Below are 23604 nucleotides of genomic sequence, written 5' to 3' on the forward strand. Positions count from 1 at the left end.
GGAGTGAGGCTCTGGGCTCCTTCCTGCCATGCCCAGGGTTATCTGGGAAAGCCTGGTAGCATTGCCTCCCTTGGGAATGCTCTTTATGTATGCCTGCTTTCCAGGGAGAAAATCAAACACCCAAAGCCAGGTGGAATGACTTCACTCCAAACAAATGAAAATGTACCTTATGGTCTCTGAATAATTGAAATCCCCTGCAGTATGTTGTTAGAATAGGAAAAGTGTAAAGCTTCCAAGTAGGAGAACTGGCTTTCCATTAAGTGGTGATGAGGGAGGTGTGGGGCAGTGCCAGTGCCAAATTCCTGCTGCACAGAGGCTGCACAGGCTGGATAGGGTAACATCAGTGGGGTGAGAACAGTTTGATAATTGAAACAAAATAAAATATAGTAATAATTGTAATGAAAGGGGAGTAACACTGATGGAAACAAGTGATGCACCACACAGTAATTGCTCACCACCCCCTGACCAGTGCCCAGCTCCCAGCAGCAGTTGGCACTTTCCAGCCAATTTCCCCAGCTGATATCCTGGGTATGGTGTCCTGTGGAGTGGAATAGCCCTTTGGACAGTTTGGGTCAGCTGTCCTGGCCATGCTGCCCCACAGCTTTTTGTGCACCTCCTCACTATCAGAGCATGGGAGACCAGGGAGTCCTTGAATTAGAGGAAGCAGTACTTAGCAACAACTCAAACATCAGTATGTTACTGTGTTATTCTAGTCCTTAATCCAAAACACAACACTGTACCAGCTAATAAGAAGAAAATTAACTGTGTCCCAGCTGAAACCGAGACATTGCCCTACAGTTCAGTGAATCACTAGGAAAGGAGGTACCCACATGTGTTTTTATGTTTGAATTATTCAAGCAGATCTCTTGAAGTGACCTGGGGGCCCAGTGATCCCCTGGTCTGGTCCTAAAGCCTTCTGTGCTCTGGTGGCATTCCCTGCCACTGATGGAAGGTGACAGAGCCACCATGGCCCTTGGAGCCCTCACTCCCAAGATGAAGCTGTTGGTGCTGCATTTACTTTGGTATAAGAGAAGAGATTGACCCAGTTTTTCTTGATTCAAGTCTGTGTGCAAATGGATTTTTTTTTTCTGAAGGCAGCTGCTTCTGGCATGTTTTTGGGCTTACATGGTATCAGCCTTATGTAGTAATGAAATAATGGACTTGTTTCAAGAGGAAACAATAATAGAGAATGTCCTTTCAAAAGCAGCTAAACACATGATTTATTAAAATGTTAAATTATTTCCAAGTTACGGCATACCCAGCTCTTGCTGTGGAGCTCACTCAAGAATAATTGCACAGTGTTCTTTGCAGAACTTAACATCAGAAATGTCACACTTTTTTTGAAAAATCATTCTTTAACACAATGTGAGGGTTTCCACAAGTATAAATGGGCATCCTTGTATTGGCCTCTGTAAAATGTTGCCAGTTTGTCCTGTCCTTATTTTTTCAGTGTAGCTGTCGAGCTGTGACATCTATTGCAGAGCAGGACAAAGACTGAAGGGACTTTTTGTCATCACCAGGGAGATGCCCAGGAGCTGGAGCCTGGCTGTGTGCAAGGACCAGCAGCCAGCTCCACAGCCCTGTGGTGAGATGCAGAGCCTGGAGAAGGAAGGGGAGGAGGAGGAAGAGGGTTTGCAAATACTCACAAGCAGGGAAGCCTTGTGTCAGTGTCAGTGACTATGCCTCATATATCGATTTACTTTTGTTTCCTTATTTTTTTTTTTTTTGCTTCTTCCTTCCCCATTTTTCTCATGACTCAGGCTCCTGGCATGGATAGATGGGAATAAAGGTGGGAAGTGCTGTAGTCCCCAGTGCCCAAACACCTCTAAGTGCCACTGCCTGAGTGCTCCGAGCAGGCAGCAGCTTTCCCCCTGGCTGTGTCCCCGTCGCAAAGGGACAGTGGGCTTGTCTCCTGCAGCCACCTGGGATGCTGGATGGATGAGCACAGAAGCTGTGGAGTCTACCTTGTTGCTTCCAGGCTTTCTGTGGGCATCAGGATGCTCCTGACCCTGGAGAGGAACCTTTACAGCTGTAACTTTTGAGCCTGCTGAGAGGATGGAGCCGTGGGAGAGCATGAGGCATGCAGACACCACAGGCAGTTGTGTAAGGTGCACAGAAATAGAGGAAATCTTAATAATGCCAGGAGTTTCTATCAGAAGTTCCCTCAAAGGAAGAACACATAGCAAAAACGCCTACAGGTTTTTCTGAGTGAGCTTTTCCTCTGTGCAGCCTGACCTGAGAAACGCAGCGCTGGGTGAACTAAGTCTGGGATTTAGCCAGGCAAGGTATGGTTTGTAGCTTTAGGGCTGAACATTTGGCACTAGGAGTGTAGGATGGGGATATTTGGGATGAATGTGGGTAAAGGGATGGAAGAAAGATGTGTCCATGCATTGCCAGTGGTTTCCTTGAGCCCTGTCTTACAGACAGGGTGGTGACAGCCCTGCCCCATCTCTCCCCAGTGCCCCACGGCTCCTGAGCGCAGGCCCCTGAGATGTCTCTGAGAGCAGAAAGCCATGGAGCCACATCCACGCTGAAGAAACTCGCTGCAGACATGAGCAACATCATCGAGAGCCTGGACACCAGGGAGCTCCATGTGGAGGGGGAGGAGGTGGATGCGGAGATACTCACTGACCCCAAAGGCTCTGGTGAGTTGACACCCTTGTGTTCTCATCCCATGTCCTGCCCGGGTTTAGCAATCTGTTGGCAGGTAGGGTACAGCCTCAGGGGTTTTGCCAAGCCCAGCATTGACCCTGATTTAGAACCAGGAGGGTCTTAAAACTTGAGCTTCTCAAGTCAGGTCCCTTCTGTGTAACCTTGTCTTTGAGCTCTCTTTAATAAAAGCTGCTATCTTTTGCTGGAATTAATGCTGCTGTATAAATGCTCCCGTGTTAAACCATAGCTGTTGTCTGCTGGCTTTCATGCCCTCATGTTACAAGGCTGTTGAGCTAACAGTTTTGTGGGGTTTGTGGTCCTTCCAGTGTGCATTCCCTTCTCTGCCATCTACCACACCCATGGGTTCAAGGAGCCGGGCACGCAGACGTACCTCACGGGATGTCCTGTCCGAGTGCGTGTGTTGGAAGTTGAACGCTTTACTTCCACTAAGAAGGTCAGAACTTCCAGAAATTCCATTTGATTTCTGTAGAACTGTATTTAAAATCCTGTTTGTGCCTTAATTTTGCGCTTGCTTGTTTGTGGGCTGAGGAACCAGCAATGCCTGTGTCTCAGAAAACGCTTAGGAGAGAAGGTTATCTGTCTATCTATAAAATCTAATAAAGAAGAACAAGAAATCATGAGACAGAATAATCCTTAAGTAAAATTGAGTAAAGGCTCTTTAGATGAGCAGCTGCAGGAAAATGGCTTATTTCAAAACTTGCATCCCATGTGGTGATGTTCTCCCCTGCAGGTACCAAGCCCCAATGTTTACACCATCGAGCTGACCCATGGAGAGTTCGTCTGGCACGTGAAAAGGAAGTTCAAGCACTTCCAGGAGTTTCACAGGGAGCTGCTGAGGTACAAAGCCTTTGTACGCATCCCTATCCCCACCAGGAGGTGAGTGTGTGTCCCTGTGGCCGTGGTGGGCTTTGGGAGATGTGATCTTTTTACTTCTAATATTGTACCTATTTGGCTTCCCATTTACTATTGTATTACTATAATCTACTATTATTTGGTCCCATTTACTTTGCTGTAAGGAGAAGAGGGCAGAAGAATTCAGTCTCCATGAATATTTAGCAGCTATAATAAAAATATTTAATCTATGTGTTTAGCAGCTGTAGTCTAAGTGATGCAAACATCTCTCTGCTGATGCAGAAAACTTGCCTCCCAGGCCATCAGCTTTTGAGCTGGATTTGCCTTGAACTTGGGGAAGGGTTATGATAATGCTAATGGAAATCACTGGAGTTTTGTGGCTTTCTGACAGCATGGGCAGGATGTGGGAGGTGGGGCGGTCCCTAGCCAGGCTGGCCTTGGTGCTTGGGATGGCTGGAAATGTAAGAGGAAGGGGAAAAGAAGTGGGAGGAGAAGTGGTGTAGGTCAGTGAGAGCCTCCTGATATAGACAAACATTAGGATATGATAGGAAAGGTAAAATTATGAGAGGTTAAGGGCTGGAGGAACATAATGCTCTAAAAACAGGTTGTAGGCTCCGTTTACTTACAAGGGAAAATTGAGGCCCTCAAAAATCAAGCACTGATATTTCTGTGCTGTGTTTTTGTTTGTGAGCTAGTTGCAGCACCCCAGCTTCTTAAATGAATCCACACTGTCTTCTTTTCTGGTTTGTTTTTTGGTTTTGTGTCTATCCTGCCCACTTGTCAGTTTTTAAGATCTTGGATAGGAAAAATAAAGGCATTGCAGAAGAGGGGTTACATATCAAGGCATACACACACTTGCAGCACTGAGACTTGATGTCGGGGTGTGCTTTTCCTTCCAGTCACACGGTGAGAAGACAATCCATCAAAAGGGGGGAGCCGAGGCAGATGCCGAGTCTGCCGCACACCGCAGAGAGCACGGTGCGGGAGGAGCACTTCTCTAGCAGGAGGGTGAGTGCCCACCTCAGTCTGGGGGCCAGAGGGATGCTCTGAGGTGCAGAGAAGCCAGGCAGGTGGCTTGCAAAGCCACACACTTACCAAAACCCTTGTTTGTTACCGTTGCAGTATGTTGCTTGACAAAGTTTGGCTTTGACAAGTCCAGCTTTAATGCCAAATTCTCTGCTGTGCAGGATGAGGATGCTGCTCCTGGGGTTCATGTGGGCAAAGCTTTCCTCTGCAGCTGAGAAACACCATGATGCTGGGAGTGGTGGTTCCCCTCCTCCCACCTGCTCTGATTTAAAGATAGACAAGGCAGTTTGCAGAGTCAAGTTGCGTGATGGAGGCAGCCCCGTGGCCATCAAAATCTGAGAGATTTCAGTGCTGTCCCCCTCAGAAAGAGGAGATGACAGTCAGGCTATTGATGCTGCAGTGGGTAATTTTAGCCCAGGCACACGTGTTCTGTGTAACTTCATCAGATGTTAACAGATGGGCCCTTCCATGGAGAGGGTGGATGTCTTCCTACCTCTTCATTGCAGCTTTGCTGTTTGCGAGTTAACAACCCTATGTTTGTTCAGGCTGTGCTTGTTGTTCTCTTTCTGCTGCTCCTTCCCTCCCTCCCTGGGCTTTGTGCCACTGGAGCTTCAAGGCCCAAAGGATTAAAGGATTGTGTCTTGTAGCTGTGCCATGCAGAAACCTTGCTGTTCACGGCTTCTCTGATGTGCGGGAAGTTGCAGGAGAGAGATGTGGGTTTAAAAGAGGAAGAAAGCTGGTTTATAGATGCTTTTTTTTTTTTAGCTCATGTTTCCTTTCAGTTTGCTTTGTGTCCGGTAGGACTCTGCCCAGTTTCCCATGCCCAGACAGTTTAATTTTTTCTTTTTCCTTTTACCATGAAGATGGGAAGAGATTACTTCTCCCATAATAGTCTCTTCTCCCACGCTGGCTGGGGAGGACAAGCCCAGCCACTGCTCTCTCTGTGTCTTTGGGACAGGACAGCATGGTCCCTGTGTTCCTCACCCCATGAACCTTTTGTTTTGGTTAAACAGACTCTCTCAGTTGACTCTGAGCCTGTTTTCTCACAAAGCTGATTCATGTGGGTCAGAAACAATGGGGACTGATTTGGTATTTGAAATTGTTCTGAAACTTTGGCTCAGTCAAGAAAGTTGACCTCCAAAGTGACTCTGCCACAGAACAGGTCTGTTGGTGGAAGGTACAAACACAGAACTCTGAACAGTAAACAACCTGTGACCAAACTGTTTATAGTGCTGAGCTGTGATATCCTGTGAGCACATAATAATGTATTTATTTATCCACTCAAACTGAAAAGTGGGTCTGATTTCTTGATTGCTTCCTAATGCCAGACAGTTGGATTACAGGAATTTTCAAGAAAAACCTCCACATCTTATCTAAAGTTTCAACATTTTAATTGTAGAAACAGCTGGAGGACTACTTGACAAATATCCTGAAAATGCCGATGTACAGGAACTACCATGGAACAGTAAGTAGAAATTAGTTTGCTTAAATGTCTAAAGAATATTCACTTTACAAATGCTGAATTTGTTGGAAGAAGACATGCAGCTTCTGCAAGAAACATTTTACAGCTGTTTTGTGAGCATATTGGCTTAGCTGATTTCTCCAACACAGATGTACTGTGATTAAAACCAAAGGAATGACTCGATGTTAGAGGTTGCTGGTATAATGCAGTGATAACCTCCTCAAGCTGGTCCAGTCCAGACAGCTGGCTGTACATGTATGATGTAGTGGACTTCTGTTTAATTCTGCAGAGTGCTTAAGATGATAAGTTAAAGTTTTAAATACTTAAAAATTTGAATCCAAGCCATATTTGTAATTGCTCTTTCAGTCTGGGCTTTGTGTGTGGTTCTGGGTTCTGGTTCTGTTCTTTGTCTCAGGTTTCTAGTCTGTGCAGTTCCACTGGACATCAGTGACATTGAGTTTGTGCGAGTGTGATACCGAGAGGTGAATGGGTATTTTGTCGGTTCCAAAGGGGATGGTAGTTGGCTTATTTCCCCAACTCAGTGCTCTTTGAAATGAGGACAGATGTCAAATCAAGCTTCAGGCCTATTTTAAGCAAAAATACTTCTTTTGAAATTCTTCCTCGAATGTTTCTTCAGAAGCCCTCACCTGTCAGCCGCAGCTGTGACATCTCTTGGGGATGGTAATTTATTTCCCCTTTTTTTGGCTGCATAATGACTGTGTTACTCCATCTTTTGTATTACCAGCAAAATCTGATGCACGCACTGAGTAGCTGCTGAGTTTAGTGACATTTCTGAGCACAGAGTGATAACTGCGAACACCTGGTTTTCAAACAAGCCAAAAATACAGACTGAACTCTGGGTTTCTGTAGCAGCCAGTTCTCTTCCACTTTTGTTGTTGTTGTTAGATATTCTTCTATTTTGCAGGATTTCAGTTGTGTGGAGATGTTGGGCAGCTCATAGTTGGATGTTGTATATAAAAACTGTGTGCTGTCTTGCAGAGCTCAGTGCTGAGCACCGCTTGTTCCACGGGACAAAGCGCCCATTGGGCTTGCCCCTTGTGCTCTGGATGGCAAGAAATCTTCAGTTTGAGGCTGAGGAAGCTGCATTCCTTACAGTGCTTCTTTAGGGGACAGGCTGTGGAGCTTAATTCCAGTGCAGTGAAGAGCTGTGTCAGTCTGCATGCGGAAAAGAGTCATCTTTTGTTCTAGAAGCAAGATTGGGATAACTTGGCAATTTTGATCAGTAGCATATGCAGAGCGGGGGAGAGTTATTTTACAGTGTGGATCCATCTTGTCACTTTTAGGCAGGCGTTGCCTTTTTCAAATATTTTGGAACATTTCTGCTCCTATGAGAACGTGGGTGATGCTTTGGCCAGGCTGTGGTTTGAGACGAGCTGCACGGTGGGGGCCAGGGGAGGAGACGGGCGGCCCTGCCTTGCCCAGGCAGCTGTGGGGTGCTCCCCTCCTGGGCTGAATCACCCTTCTGTCCCCAGCCCCCGGAGCCAGATGTCTCTTTCCACATAAATTCTCAGTTTATTGTTGGCTTTCACTGGATTTGGCCACAGAGAAGTGTTCAGGGAGGACTTTGCTGGCCATGGTGGTGGCACGGGTCCTGCAGGCGGTGCTGGAAGAAAGCACAGGGAGGGAAGTGCTTCCTTTATACAACACCAAAACAACCCCCACCATTCTCAGACAAGACTAAAGTGAAGATTTTTGGCACTTTCCCTGGAACTCCTGAGAACAAAATGAGGGCTTTGCTTTTCTTGTGGGTGAGAAGTCTTTTGCCTGGATACTGACAAATGCTGTAACTGTCTTAATCTTGGAGCACATTTGGACTCCTGTGTGTTTCTCTCATCAAATCCATGCACTGAGAACTTTTTTAAAATCAGGAACTCTGCTAAATCAGGCATGGAGTTGCAAAGGCAAGCTGAGACCTGCCTGGAGTGTAACCTTTGGTCATTGTGAAGAACCTGCTTGGGTCAGTAGCATCTCCGAGATGTTTTTTACATCTGAGCTGCACAGTTTAATGAATTTGCTTTTTTACTTCTTTTGTTTTTCATTTGTGGTTCATTTATTATTTGCCAGTGAGAACAAACTGCTTTATACACTGTCTGGAGATGTGCCATGCACTGAGACAGTCGAGCCTGCAAGTGAAGCTTGTGGTTTTGCTGACCTGAAGTGTCTGGTGGGCTAAGGATCAGGTCCACAGTGACTACATAACATTGTAGAGGCTGTACATCCGCTAGCTTTTTATATTCAATAATTTCATTTTTTTAGTTCTGTGATTTATGTGATTAAATCCCATGTTGTTTCTTCTTCTTTCCAAAACCTTTTTAATAGTACTTTTGGGCTGAAGTCCTTCAAAACAATTACTGTTAAAATGAATGTTGTGGGAATCTCAGTGTGTTAACTGTTCCCACTTTTTTCTGGAAATTGGAGAAATACAGCCTCAAAATGCTGAGGCTTAATTGGATTCTGTATAAAAATTTTATTAATTGGACCTTTGCATTATTTCTGTATGAGTTCCCATACTTGAAAGATGCCCAAGCAAAATGAAAAATAAGATTTGATTGAAGCACATGTATGCGTGTAATGTTTTGCATGAACTTAAGAGAGAGTAAAAACCTCATCTTGAGCGAAAGCAACACGATATAAGAACAGCTGAGATGTGAGAGTGGCCACTGGCTTGCCTCTGATGTAGCCCTTGGATCTGCAGACCTTTGTGGAGGTCCCAACTGACCCATCAGTATTTTTAGTTATTGCAGTTGAAATGCAGCACATTTAGGGTTTTTTTAAATTTGTATTTCGTATAAGCAAGCTTTTTTTGTGTAAGAAATTGTGCTGAACAATATTATTCTGAAGCGTGTGTAGTTCCACTTCATTGCTAGTGACCAGTGCTAATCAGCTTCTGATGCGTTTTTGAACCCACTAAATAAAGAACAAGAGTCAAAATAGAAATAGGAAAATACAGCATGGAGAAGCTGAATCCTTTCTGAAATGCAGATGCTCTTTGAAATTTTTACTTACATAAATCATGCATGCTCCACATTGTTGGCAGGACAGGATGGTTTGAACACCTTGCAGCTGGTTCTCCACCTTCCATAGCCCGTCCTCCTGCAGCCCATCACTCCCGTCCGCCTTTATATTTTTCTTTTCATTGCCACAACAATGTCATTGAAGCTTCATTCTCTAGGCCCGTATCTCATACCAAAAACATCCTGCTGCGGGTCACTGTGAAACCAGAGCGGGATGCCAGATCCCAGGGAGGCAGCTGGGCAGCGCAGGAATTCCGATGTGACGAAGATGAAAGCTCCTGGCTGCCCTGCCTGCCTCTCCCAGTCTCTCTGTGAATGATGAGCCCCTCGGATGAGGGGCACTGTGACAGTAAAAATAGCTAATGTGGCAGTAATTGCAACAATAAATCATTCCATCAGATGTTTTGCTCTACGCTGAGGAATTTTCCTTCTAACTGGAGGAATTTATTTAAGGGGTTTTTTTACGAACCAATGCTTGATCAACGTGTTGGATGGGCTCCTGTCATTGCTGTTGCAGAGACTGCTTGGCTGAAGAAGAGGTTGCTGTGCTGCCAGACAATCTTTCTTTCTCTTTTATGTAGTGGTAGTTCTGTTTCTGCAAATAATTTTTCTTCTTGGTTTTTCTTTTTGCTTCTTTGAGGACAATTATTTCTCTGCATGCAGTGTTCCTCAAATTCCTGCCAGCTTTCTGGTTCCAGCCAGCATTTTCAAAGGGTTCTGACATTTATATGCTTTGTGTGTGTGTGTGCCCACTGTGAGAGAGATGCCTGGGTTTCTGATTTGTCTGATGGGAAATGCCATGAAGAAGTTAAAATGGGATCCAGGCAGAGAGCTGGCCTGAGAGTTTGCTTGGGACCTCTGATAAGGGTTTGTAGGGTAAGCTGGATTTTTTCAGGTGCTTCCCACCCTGCTCTGAGCATTGCTGCAGAAACAGCTGAAACATTCGTAGGACACACCTGGTGCTTTTCCAGAACATGTAGGGAGAACAGAGAGAGCAAGATGGTTAGTAAAATAGCATGGAATGACGGGTTCTAACCTCTTTCTGAAAACAGGCTGAAATCATCCTAAAATCAAAAGATTAAATTTGTCTCAGCTGAGTAGAAGTTACTTTATGTCCTTGAGATACTCAGAGGGAAGCAATAGTGTCTTTTTTTCTTCTCCATGGCCTTAGGTGATATGAGAAGTTTGGGAAGGTCCCAGGAGCAACTGAGCATGAGAGGATGAAAGGAACTTTGGTCCTACTGCTGTTTTCTGTAAAAAAATGATGGTATTGGGAAGGGAGCTTGTGCTAGCCTCATCATAATGGCAAGATAGACTTTGACCCCAAATTTACTAGTACTTTTTGGTATATTGGGTGTCTGAAAATGTCTTTGAGACTTAGGGGTCCACCCATGTAATTCCTGTGCAAAATTGGATTTTGCTGATGAGGGCCCTGAGGCTGGTTTGCCAAAGAGCAGGTGACAGTGTCCCTTTCCTTGAGAAGAGAGAGCCTTTCCTTGGAGTTGCTGTGGGTATGGGTGGGCATATCCTGAAGCTGGTACCATGGCTGCCTCCTGTCCCAGCTGCGATCAGGAGCACGGGCTGAGCCCTGGACTGCAGCCCCAGCAGGGTTCATTGCCAAAATGTGCTGTTAGAGGTTCCCTCTGGCTTGCTTGCTGGCCAAAGGGACAGTGACACCTGCCCTCTCCCTGCCCTGAGCACCTTTCTGGACTTGGACAGCTTTATGTGACAATAAATTAGAAGTGCCTGGGTGCAGACAAGGTTCTGCTGTGTGAGGCGACTCCTTCGCAGGGCTGTGCCTGCACAGGACACCCTGGCAGGGTGTTTCTCCCTGCTGAAGGGGCCCAGGGCTCATATCCAGCAGACTGCCAGGAATGTCCTGCTGTGCCAAGAAAAGCCTGCTCGGTCGAAATTGCCCAGTGTCCTATTTTTAGAGGTGAATGTAATCATGCTGAGCTTTCTCACCGGCTTTGCTTGCTGTTATGTTCCCTGCAACCCCTGCTGAAGCAGGAGAAACCATAAGGAGGCAGGTTCCTTGACTTTGGGATTTGAATTTGCTCTCCTCCCTGCCCCACTGTGGCTTTCCTGTGGATTTTTGGTTCCTGGAACCGGAAGGGCAGTGCTGTGTGTGCAGCACTGACCTGCTGCAGTGGCCTTGGAGGATGCTCGTGGATTGTGTGGCTGAACCCTCATGTGGTGTCTCCATGGGGTAGGGGGCTCAGAGGGTGTGCCCAGCTCTGGGCATGTGTCCTCATTCCCTTTCCAGTCATTCTGTGAGGGTCCCTGGAGGGAGGAGAGGATTCAGGCAGCCAGCCAAGATCGCACAGACCCCCCAAACAGTTTCAAATGTGAGTCCTTGTTTCAGCCAAAAATCCAGGAGGGAGAATACAAGGGAGTCCCTCTGATACATTGGAGCTTGATTGCCCTGAAATGTGTTCTCCAAAGTACATCTAAAATAAGCAAACAGAAAACTCAACCAAACTACTCTCCTTGGTCTTCTTGAGGATGCTTAAGTGATGCTGGGTAACATCTGCTCAGGATCTTCTGTAGGTCTCTGTGACAAGTCACCTTGATGAAGCAAAAACTTTTGTAGATTTCAGAGTTATAAGGATGGGGGAATCTCTTTCTCTTTCCCAGATGGAGTTTGTTGGAGTAAGCCAGCTATCATTCATCCACGACCTGGGACCAAAGGGCATGTGAGTTGTGAGCTGTGTCTTTGTGAGTTATGATTCACTAAGAGCATGGCTTTATACCTAAATGCTGTTAAAATTAATAGCTTTCCTTTTTCAGCAGTAACTGACTGGGGAATATTTTGCCATCTAGATGTGAAAAATTATTACTGTTCAGGCTGAAATGCTACAATTTGGAGAAATGGTTTTGAGACTGGGCCGCTTTGCGAGACAATGCTTACGGGGTTTCCGCCTTTCCCTCCCTGCAGCCTGTTGAGCCATTTAATTTTCTGCTTCCTGCGCTATAAACCAGGACCTTGAGCTTCTTAAAACTCCATTATTTTCTTCTGGGCGGGTTATTTTTACCCTTCACCCAGATTTCAGGGTATAGCACACTTGGGCACAGTTGGAGGTGACAGGAGCCAGCTCTAAGCATAAGGGCTGGGGGTTCAGCAAGCACCCCCTCCAAAATTCCCCCTGCACCTCCAGGTGAGCTGCATCCCCCACCCTGACCCTGTTCCTGTCCTTGCAGAGAAGGGTTCATCATGAAGCGCTCCGGGGGCCACCGCATTCCTGGCCTGAACTGCTGCGGCCAAGGGAGGATGTGCTACCGCTGGTCCAAAAGGTACTGCTGGGGTGGCACAGGTGGGGCTGCCACGGGCTCCCTGGGCACACAAAAATCCCCATTTGTCTTTTTCTTCCAAAAACTCTCAGGGAGAGAATCTTGCTTTTTTTTTTGAAAGCCACAGAATTTCAGGTTGAAGGGGCCTATTCCTTGCCTCACCCTTCAGTGTGGTGGGTTTTTTCTTCTGCTTTGGAGTTCACAGAAGGGACAAGTTACTCCAGAGAAAATCTGGGATTTCCTAGAGCTGACAGAAATGGCAGTGACCTCCCAGACTGTGCCCAGCTTTCCCTGCTGTGGGAGCACGGGTGGCTTTGTGCCTTCAGGAGGGAATGTGGCTGGCGACCTGCCCCAGGCAGATTTCAGCCTGCTTTTCTGAGCTTCCCTTCCTCAATTTACAGAATGAAAATCAATTAATTGAAACACTCTTTGGACCGCTTCAGGGCGGGATCAAACCAGACGTGACCTGCAGCTCTAAGGAGCTGTTTGGTGCAATTAACCCTGGCATTAAATACATTGCCTCTTGCTTGTTACTGCAGGTATTGAATCCCAGTGTTTTCTCCTGTTCCCGTGTCCCTTCCTGCTGCAGACAGACATCATTTAATGTTCCCATCCCTTTACCTTCTGTGTTAGGTCTCGGTGTTGCCTGGGGCTGCAGCACAGGGAGATGTGTGCTGTGGGGGAGTACCTGTGTTACCAGGCAGCATCCAAAAAATGCAGGGTGTATTTCCTGGAGCACGCCCTTCCTAAGCAAATCTTTCCATTTGAAAATCCAAATAGCCCGTATCTGCATTACAGCAACAATTTCTTGGTCGTTGGAGCTTCCCCAGGTGTTATGCACCTTTGGATTTTAGCATCACCCATGGGCCATCATTAGTTTTATCTTTAATAGTTTTGTTTTCCAAGAAAACCTTTCTTCATTCTTGTGAAGAAAAGGTCCCCTTTCTGCACAGTCTTTCCAACATTTCTTAATTTAAGTTTGCAGAAGATCTCTATAGTGAGGGCACAAGGAGATAAAGATGTGACCTTCCTTCAGGTCAAATCGTTAAATTGTCACCATTTATGGAAAAAAATACCTTTTCTTCATGATATTCCTCAGTTAACCCTTCATTGTGTTATCCAAGCTGTAGTGGGGACAGTAGCACATCCAGCTCTGATGGATCTCCATTTTCTTTTAGAGCCTAAAAAGGGAGTGGGAGAAGTGTTTGAGTGGGATTCTGTACAGAATATCACAAGTGGGACACTAAATTCCCATCTTGGCCCACTGGGACTGACAGTTTATGCATTAATAAATAAGCAAATAACAGTAGTACTTCCCAGAGAGGGTTATTTAAAGGAAGGATTTTAGGACATGGAGGAGGATAGTGGGGTGAAGCTGTGAATGGGCACAGGCAGAACTCCTCAGGCATGTAGAGCTGCCAGGGAAAAACAGAAGGGAGAATACTTGGAAATATACCCTGTGGGATGTTTAAGAGTGAAAATATGGGCCAAATAGAGAGGGGAGGTATTTTGGCACCAAGTGAGAGGTGATGCCAGGTAACTCTTTCAGGGCTCTGAAAGCAAGAAAAAAATTATGGGATCTAATAAAAAATTATGGGAAGTAGATGAGGAGCTGAGGCTGTTACTAAAGATACAAGAATGAACAGATTTTTGCAGTGTTTTGTGTTGCTTTGTGTGTTTCTGAGTGTGCAGAAGAATGAGGCAGAGGTCTGGTGATGGAGACCTGTGTGGGACAGAGGGGGCTGGTTACCCCAGCTACGCTGCAGGGGGAGAAAAAATTAGAAATGCCATTCACAGTAAAAAATGTGTTTTTTCCCAGAGTTGCCTTCAGGCTACAGTATTTATGTAAAGCCTGCCGGTCATCCCTCCTCGTGTGTTTCTAACAGGGTGCCTGTTGCTTGGCAATAAAAGCTTTCCAAAATGCCTTGTTCATATATTTTGATAGGAGTGAAAGTGATCCTAGCATCAGAATTAATGTTAGAAGTGTCACATAACTCCCATATAGCATACAAGCTGAATAAAAATCAGGGATGGAGCAATCCTTGTTGTGCCTTGCCTCGTGCTAGGAGGTTTACGACCAGGGATTTTCTCATGGGTTTTGTTAAACAAGGGAACTGGTATTTTTAAAGACTCCTGTAAAAAGGAGTTATGGAAATAACTGTAAAAGTCCTGTTTTGAATTTAAACTCATTACCCAAGTTCATAAAATAGACACTTTTCTGCTCAAGAAAACCACCCCCTGGTCTAGCTCCTGAGAATAATTTACCATTTAGTAGATTTCCCTGATAAATGATTTGCACTTGTTTTGAAGAAGCACTTTTCCATTTTATTAGCTCTTTTCGTGGCTCATGTTTTGAGGCCTGGCATGGGTGTGAAATCCAGGTGACGTGGTTGCTGTGTCCATACAGGTGGCTGGTGGTGAAGGACTCGTTCCTGATGTACATGAAGCCTGATTCAGGGGCCATTTCCTTTGTCCTGCTGGTCGATAAGGAATTCAGCATCAAGATAGGCCAGAAAGAAACAGAAACTAAATACGGGTTGCAGATCGACAATCTCTCCAGGTAAGAAAACAACTCGGTTTATTCCCTTTTAGTTTGCTTTTGCTTTTTTATGGAGGAATCGATGCCACTCTGCAGGAGTGGTTAACAAGCCTGAGTGGCTGCTGCTGGTGTGCTCAGACCTGCTGGGGATTTGGCCCTCATGCTGATCATTTCCGATGTCTTAATGAGGCGTTTGGAGCCTCTGTTTGTCCATCCCTGCGGTTATTGCTGGGGCCTGGGGGCATGGTGCGTGCTGAGTTGCACAGTCTGGTTTGGCAGCAGTTGCTTAGGTAATTTTTTACGCACTCTATTCTCTTTATGCTGCAAGCAGGGATGTTTTCTTCTGCATCCCAGTGGAGTATTACTGAAGAGACATACTAGTGGAGGATAAAGAGATATGTAATGTTTTTATGTTAGTGCACAGTATAAATTCATCTCTTAAAAAATACAACATTAGCTGGCTCCAACTCCAAGTTAAGCTGGTGCTAATAATTTAAACATGGGCGGTTTTTTTGTGCCTGGCAGTGCAATACTGTTAGTCACTCAGAGCATCTCAGTGCTGTGCATTCTTTTGCAAACAAAACAGCCAAGTCCCTACGTTTTGTGTAAATAAAACATGACTGGTACAGATGCATTTGCCAACATGGACAGGCAGAGAGGAGCAACCCAATTAAATGGAAATGGCTTCAGCCTCCTGCCCTGTGCATCGTGTGTTCTTACAGGTCGCTGATTCTGAAGTGTAACAGCTACAGACATGCCCAGTGGTGGAGGCAGGGCATAGACGAGTTCATCCGGAAACACGGCAAGGACTTTCTGACGGAGCATCGCTTCGGCTCCTACGCGGCCGTGCAGGAGAACACCCTGGCCAAGTGGTGAGGGCCTGCTACCTGCCTGCCCTCAGCACCCCGGCTCTGATGGACAGATCTGGTAGCTGTGGGGGCTGGTGGTAATTAAAGAAGTTGCAAAAAAAAAAAATGGGGCTTTCTTCAGCAGGGAGAGTAGCAGTGCTGGTGGCAGGAGCTCTACGTCACAGCTCATCGTGTTTTGCAGCTTCAAGTTGTGTTTGAGTTTGAAAGTGTTGGGTGTTTGTCATTGTAAGGATAAAGAGAAGAAAAGGGAATCAGCAAATGGAGATCTGGATATAGTCGGAGGGTGACTGAGCTGTATGCACACAGCAGTCCCTGAGGAATCCTTCTGTCCCCAGTGTAACCTGATTGCGCTAATCCATTCCCAGCAGTGCCTCAAAAACTGGATTCTGGCTGGAAGCAGACCAGTGCTTTCGCTGCAGCTTCTGCCTTGCAACAAGTGCTGCCTGAGTACTTTCTATAAATCAAAGGAAACACCACTCCACCATCCTTTCCTGAGAGACAAACCTGGCTTGCATGTCAAGCAGAACCCAGGAATATTGTGTGAAGTTAGCAGAAGTGCCAAATGGCACTTAGTACTCCCTTACTGTGCTGTTTCATCAAGTTACTGATAACAGCATTGAATTCTCCCTCTGTGTTGTCCTGATTCTGGAAATTAGGATTGTGTTTGCTTTTGAGAAGAGAATGTAAATGTCATTAACACGGAGCCCCGTCGCTCTTCAGCTGTGTACTTTGTTTAATGAAGGGGAGGAGGCATAACTCTGCACCCTGTCTGCTTTTGCAGGTATGTCAATGCCAAGTGGTACTTCGAGGATGTCGCCAATGCCATGGAAGCCGCTAAGGAAGAAATTTTCATCACAGATTGGTGGTTCGTACTGACATGTTTGGGTGTTGCCCAGCTGTCTCTCCGGGGACGCTCCCAACAATGCGGCACTGTTCGGAGCACTACAGTATGGCAGCTAGCCCTACAGCCAGATGGTTTGGCAGCACACCCAAACCTCTCCTTGTGTTGTATTCAAAGGCCTTTTCAGGAGGGCTGGCAGCAAAAGCGCATGCTTCAGATCAACAGCTTGGTTGTCTCCCTCCGTGGAAATGCCCGAAATCGCACGGAGGCACCACCTGAGCTGCAAATGTGGTGGCTTGAGGGGCTCGTTGGGAGTGTAAATCGCTGCAAACCTGAGGGGCATGGGTGTCTTTCACTGTGTAAGGGAACAGGGATGCTCAACAGTGCTCTTGCCATGGGATCCTGCATGGGATCTTCCTTTTAGTCTCTCCTCACTGCCTTGGGAAGCCTTATGCCAGTGATGAGAGCATCTTGTGAGTGTGTCCTTTTGGTCTACTCTTGAATGGGCCAGATAAGGGAGGAGAGGAGTTTTGTCACCCTTTCTGAGCTGTGTGTCTGCCAAAGGGCCTGGCTTTGCCCACTTGTTACCTAGTTTATGTGCTTATGCAGTGCTCTGGTTCCTGTTTGTGGCAGGAAAAGGGTTCTCTCACAGACTGGGCAGAGTTTCTTGGCTGGGTGCTGGTTGTGGCTGCCCATATCCTGCCTTTCTGGAGATCAGTCTGCCTGAGCCAGCCTGGACCGTGGGCATGGGAGTCTTCCAAGACATGATTCAGATTTCCTGTGCACCTTGGACATGCCTCTGCTCCTCTTTCTCTGTCTGTAAAATGAACCTGTTGCTGCTTATCTGCTGCCTCTGGGAGCTGGGAGAATTAGTTTCTAGGAGGAAATTATTATGAGAAAACGACATACCATGTTAGCATTTAGTGGGGTGAATCTGTTTCCTGCCATGACCACAGTTAAGCCTAATGCTCATGGATCCCCATATGCAACATCAGGTGGCAGTTCAAGAGCATCCCATTTCAGACCCCTTGTCTCTTAGTGTTTTATTCAGACAGTTGTTAAAGTATCATGGAATTCCAAAACTTACAGAAACTTGGTGTATGAGATAAAAACAGGATGTAGCAATATGCTTTATGCAAGCCCAAGTTCCCATGCTTGGTACAAAAGTAAAGGAATGAAGTTCTGTCACCTTGCTGTGCAGGAGTTAGATGAGATTGCTTAACTATTTCTTGTAATTCTTGAAGTGATAAAATATCCTGTTGAGAGATCCTATTGCTTTGTCTTTAGGCAGCAAAGAAAATTCAGCACAAATCTGTTCTGTTCAGATGGCTCAAGTGCCAGGAGAACTGAAATCCCACTCTTACTTATTTTTTAGGTCTGCATATTTCTTTCAAACCTACCTTGGGGTTTTCTTTTGTTGCATCTTTCTTTCACAGATAGAGTCCAGATTCCCCTATTTATACATCACTGTTCAACCTGGTCTCGTGGGTTGTTGAATATGAAGATTAATGTGCTGGACATGTCCTCTGCCCTCTGTGATGCTCAGTTATTAAAGAACAAAGAGCAAGATATTGCAGAATGCCTCACTCTGAGACATGAGGTTTCACATCCACTTTATTTAAACTTCAATTCCTTTGCTTCCCAAGTTGGTTATTTAGGCCAGTGCTTTGTTTGCAGGCTACATCTGCTGTGTTTTTTATATAGCTTTATCTTCTCAGGCTGAGCCCGGAAATCTTCATGAAGCGACCTGTGGTGGAAGGGAATCGCTGGCGGCTGGACTGCATCCTCAAGAGGAAAGCGGTAAGTGAGCTCCAGCTGCACCCTTCACCCTGCACCGCCCAGCCAGGGGCTCATGCTGGGGCTGGAGCACTTCCACCATTCATTTTGGTAGAGATGAGAGTTAAAGCCTCACATCAGATGGCCTTGGAAAAGCACGTGTTTTGATTTGTTCGCCTTGTTTGGGGTTGGAAGAGCTCAGAGGCAGAGGGGTGGATCCTCCGATTGCCCCAGGTTTGGGTCACTTCTGCCTTGCTTTACAGCTGCCTCAGTTCCTGGTGGGGTCAAAGACCTGCCGATGTCTGGTGCTCTCCATGGGGTTTATGTAATTTAGAGGTACAGGGAAGGCTTTTGTGAACTTTGTGGTGTGTTTATGGGTGTGGGCTGTGCTCCAGCTATTCACACACCCTGCGATAACACCGGTGCTAAAAAGAGCTTGCGCCATATCAGAAGTGAGTCACAAGGTTTATTCCTGTGTCTGGGAAACTTCTTGGACTCTTGTTGTATTAGAAGGCCAGAAGTCGTTCTACTATGTGGACACAGACTTTAAACTAAAAGGGGGCAGGTTTAGATTAGATGTTAGGAAGAAATTCTTCTCTGTGAGGGTGGTGAGGCCCTGGCACAGGGTGCCTGAGAAATTGTGGCTAGCCCATCCCTGGAGTTGTTCAAGGCCAGGTTGGATGGAACTTTCAGCAACCTGGTCTAGTGGAAGGAGTCCCTGCTCATGGCTGGGGGTGGAACGAGACGGTCTTGAAGTTCCCTTCCAACCCAAACCATTCTGTGATTCTGTGACATGCTGAAATAGTCTTTGACTTTTTCCCTTTCCAAGCCAGTTGTCATCAAAGTCTTCCACATACCTAGATAAAAAATAGAGAGCTCTGTGTCTGACTGTTGTTAATTTGGAATTACTCTTATTTTCTGGCAAAAATAAACTGGCCACAGGGCATCACTCAAGAAAAGGAGGAATTTGGCTTCTTTTTGTCACGTTGACATGGATTTTCTTATGGCCATAAAAACATTGTGAGAGTGATGAGAAGAGTGAGGTCAGTCCCTGGAAATGCTTGTTCTGTCACTTGTGGAGTTTCTTTGACTCAACAGGGCAGTCAGCAAGCTGATGTCAAGGTGTAGGGGTAAGGTTGTCTTTACTGTGCGTGCAGTGCTGCCTTGGACTCCCCTGGCTGCAGTGGAGAGCAGAATCTCATCCACGATTTGGAGATTGGCTAAGCTCTTGGTAGCAGCTTTATGGGAATAGGAATTTAAAAGGTTGTGGAAAGTTTAGGTTCCAAGTTTGAGCTGGAAAACTCTACTGCAAGCTTTTAATGCATGCTGATTTATGGGAAGTGGGGGTGTCCCAGCGTGTGACCAGTATTTGCCAAGGTTTGGGAGGCACTTGGCACATTTGAAAGTGCTTTTAACACGAGCTCTTAGAAACCTTCCCATGGATACAATGCCGGTCACAAAAAGCACTATGTTTTTAGCACTGCTCAGTGTATTCCAGGAGCTTGTTTAGCTCTACCAGCAGAAAGAACCTCTTTGCTGATGTTGAGTTGGTGACATCCCCTTCAGGAGGGGGATGTCCATGTGACCTCACTGGTCTTGTCATCCTGCAGAGACATTTAACTGTGGGCAGCCCTCAGGGCAACACGAAGCAGCAGAATACTGAACTTGAGTGGATGAACGTGATAGGAGTGAATCACACTTGCAAAATCCACCTCAAAGGGTGTGTAAAAGGAGCTGCTGTAGGAATGACCTACATGGGTCAACTTGGTATAGTTCAGACAAAAACAACAAAACCCACACAAACCCAGGTACTGAGCCCTTCTCAGGAAGCTGGAGAGCTTTCCCAAGGAGGCAGGTCCTTCCAGGCTGTGGGGTCCCCAGGGTGGATCTGGAAGAGCATAATCAAGAGCAAGTAACCTCAGTCAGGATTTCCATCAGCAGACACAACACATTTACTGCCTCTTGGCTTTTCCTCCCTTCAGAAACAGACAGTATCCATTATATGCCTGCCTTCCATGTGTTCCTTTTTATTTCTGACAGCAACAAGGAGTGAGAATTTTTGTTATGCTGTACAAAGAGGTGGAGCTTGCCCTGGGGATCAACAGTGAATACAGCAAGCGGACGCTCATGCACCTCCATCCAAACATTAAGGTAATTGCACAAGGCTGTGTGGAGGGTGTTTGCATTCAATTGTTCTTGATGGCTGGTGCTGACCCTGGTGTATTTGGGTGGGCTCTGCAAGTTCAGGAGTGTTTCCCACCACTGCAGTGGGAATAGTCTGACGAGACACACTCATATAGTGACTGCCACATCTGGCAGTTTCATTTCTTTAGGTTCTAGTGGAACATAAAATTGCTTAGTTTAGATTTGCCACAGCAGCTATTCACCTTAATACACAAGAAGCCTATTTCATGTGACAAGTTAATGGGGTTAATGGAAAATTACAATTTGAGAACGTTGTCTCATTTCAGCATTTCTATTCAAATGTGAACGATGAGAGTCAACGCTGGGCGTTAACGTTCCCACCACAGAAGAACAGCATTGCACTGTCCTGTGCTGTTACGCTGCTGTTCTGGCACTGAGCAGGAAATCAGGTGTGACAAACCAGTAGATAAGGCTAGATCCAGTCTCTTAAAGTTAGAGACACATATACCTTAATGAGCAGTAAGATACTTGTTATGCTAGAATAATTGATTTATTTTCACTTGATCAGTTGCCACAGTGAAGGGAAGCATCCGTTCATCATCTTCACAGCAAAACTGGACAATACGCACAAGCTGTGTCACAGGTTTTGGGAGCAGCCAGATGAAATTCAGTAGCTTTTTCTCCAGGAAGCAGGTGTAATGGCTCTAACACAAAAAATAAAACTCTAAGCTTAGATATAGCAATTAGGGTTCCATAAACACTTGTCAGAAAGAAACTCCTAAACAAATGCCGAACAACTTGATTTTAAGTAGGGGGAAAAAAACACCCGATTTCTGATTTCACTTGTGTGGTGGTAGCAACCAAAGAAGTGACTCAGATCACCAATATGTTGTTTTCTTTCAGAGCAGGCTCTCTGTTTGAAAGCTCAGCTATTACAGCTCAACTGAAGCAGTTTCTTAGATGATGGTCCTCTTAGGAAACTGTTGTAAGGGTGACCTATCCCAACATCAGTAACCATTGGGATTCCTGCCTCCTGGGGAAACACCTGCCTCCCATATGGCTGACCTCAGCTATGGGGCAATTGATTAGCTTCAGTAATTAAGCAGTGGATGCATCCATTAACAACTCCAATGTTTCCCCATCATCCCAAGCAGCCAGAAAAGAGCTGGACAGCTCTCTGCCTGGAAGGATTTAAATTTGACAGCTGTGCTGAGCTCAGGTGCTGGTTTCCTCCACAGGTGATGAGGCACCCAGACCACGTGTCCTCCTCTGTGTACCTGTGGGCCCACCACGAGAAGCTGGTGATTGTTGACCAGTCCGTGGCCTTCGTGGGTGGCATTGACCTGGCGTACGGGCGCTGGGACGACGACGAGCACCGCCTGACCGACGTGGGCAGCGTCAAGCGCGCCGCTGCCGTCAAGTCGGTGTCCACGGCCAACCTGGCAGTAAGTGGGCTGGGTCCAGCTGGTGGCCACAGTCAGCCATGGCAGGTCTGTGGCAGGGATGGAATGGGCTGTGTCCTCTTCTGAGCATAGGGTTGGGTTTTGGAGCTTTAATGACAAATAAGTGATGAGGAGGAAGGATCTAACCATCAAATGACTCTTCAGGGCCAGGTGCTGACCAGCCCTTGCTAGGGCATGGAGATGAGAGAGCTGAGTTTCCCCTGGAGCTTGGAACAGCAGCCACAATTTGAAGTCTGTGTTCTTAAAATCATAGATTCTTAGAATGGTTTGGGTTGGAAGGGATCTTAAAGATCATGTTGTTCCAACCCCCATCATGGTCAGGGGCACCTTCCACTAGACCAGGTTGCTCCATGTCCTGTGCAATCTGGCCTTGAACACTTCCAGGGATGGGGCATCCACAGCTTCTCTGGGCAACCTCTCTTTTCTTAACAAAACTTAGAAATGCAGAGTAAGCACTTGCAGAGCGCTGTGAAATTTTTGTTATTCATGCCCTCAACAGCTGCCTTGTTTGCTGAGCTTTCTGCTAACCTGGGTCTGTATGCAACCACATGTCTCTCAAAATTTGTGAGGTGTAGATTGATGAGAGTTTCGGGGGAGTAATAATCCAGAGTAAATTTATGGAATCAAATGCTGCTAATATTACTAGGCTTTCCTAGTGGGTGCCTCCTCAGTACAGACTCTCCCCAGAAAGCATGCCTAGTTCCCACCAAAGTGTGTCTGTCACAGAGCAAAAATTGATTTGTTGTTTCTGAGCACTGATCTGCATGAGAATCTGTAGTTAGAGGGGGACCTCTTCATACCTGACCTGCAGCCATGTCTTGTGTTTTAAGTCTGCAGCAGAGTCGTCTGAACGTGTCCCCCTGCAGCTTCAAGCTCTGGCCCCAGAGAGCCACTTGTTCGAGAGAAATGCTGACGATGCCCCAGACACATCAAAAATGAAAGGAGTAGGAAAACCCAAAAAGTTTTCAAGGTTCAGTATTTACAAGCACCTGCACAAGCACGGCATGCACCACGCTGACAGCGTCAGCAGCATCGACAGTGAGTCAAGTAAGTGATGTTCAACTAAATAATGTATATAAAGGATGTGTGGAGGTGGGTGGGTGGGTGGGTGGGTGTATGTGCACATTCACATGATTTCCAGGGCAATGTGTTCTTTGTATGGAAGGAAAGTTGACAAGTTACCTAACTATCAGAATAATAACTATGTGTAGTCAACATGTAAATTTGTGTTGCTGCAAAATACAGAAGAAAGGTTTTGTGTGGATTATTTATTTAGCTAATTAGCAATTTTCATGAGCCATCAGATGATGTGATACAGTGTATGTGATTCTTAATGTTTGTGTTGTTGGAAAGTGTTTGTTCCTGCAAGAGAGAAATGAGTCTTTAATTTTTCAACTTGGATTTATTATACCAAGCAAATAATTCCTGAATGGGATTATCCCCTCTCATAGACTAGTGTTAAAAGCTAGGTTTTAAATAAGTTCACTTAAATGGAAATATTCCAAATTTACCCACTTACTAGAGAGGAGAGACTGTTAAACAGTTGAATATTTAAATGCAGCTTTTAACTACCAACATTAAAGACAACTTCAGTGCTAAAATTACAAGGATCAGCTTGGCAATTGTTCCAGC

At 45.9% G+C, this 23604-nt stretch overlaps 1 protein-coding gene across 5 annotated transcripts in view; it reads left to right on the forward strand.

Moving 5' to 3' along the window:
• Positions 1–23604, forward strand: part of PLD1 (phospholipase D1) — a 74782-nt gene that overhangs the window by 27990 nt on the left and 23188 nt on the right. For 3 of the 5 annotated variants that reach the window (XM_042041816.1, XM_042041815.1, XM_042041818.1), the window contains 14 exons: positions 2460–2645; positions 2979–3106; positions 3404–3549; positions 4425–4533; positions 5951–6016; positions 11686–11744; positions 12250–12342; positions 14747–14899; positions 15601–15750; positions 16529–16612; positions 18307–18388; positions 20405–20515; positions 21748–21999; positions 22803–23019. In XM_042041816.1, the coding sequence (XP_041897750.1) occupies positions 2492–2645; positions 2979–3106; positions 3404–3549; positions 4425–4533; positions 5951–6016; positions 11686–11744; positions 12250–12342; positions 14747–14899; positions 15601–15750; positions 16529–16612; positions 18307–18388; positions 20405–20515; positions 21748–21999; positions 22803–23019 (1804 nt within the window). In that variant the 5' untranslated portion in view covers positions 2460–2491. The remainder of the gene's footprint in view (positions 1–2459; positions 2646–2978; positions 3107–3403; positions 3550–4424; positions 4534–5950; positions 6017–11685; positions 11745–12249; positions 12343–14746; positions 14900–15600; positions 15751–16528; positions 16613–18306; positions 18389–20404; positions 20516–21747; positions 22000–22802; positions 23020–23604) is intronic. The other 2 variants (XM_042041817.1, XM_042041819.1) reach the window with 1 other exon arrangement.

Source organism: Corvus kubaryi, unplaced genomic scaffold, assembly GCF_017639235.1.
Source record: "Corvus kubaryi isolate FWS band 111438036 unplaced genomic scaffold, C.kubaryi_AGA036_p1.0 37397, whole genome shotgun sequence".
In the NCBI taxonomy this organism is placed as follows: domain Eukaryota; kingdom Metazoa; phylum Chordata; class Aves; order Passeriformes; family Corvidae; genus Corvus; species Corvus kubaryi.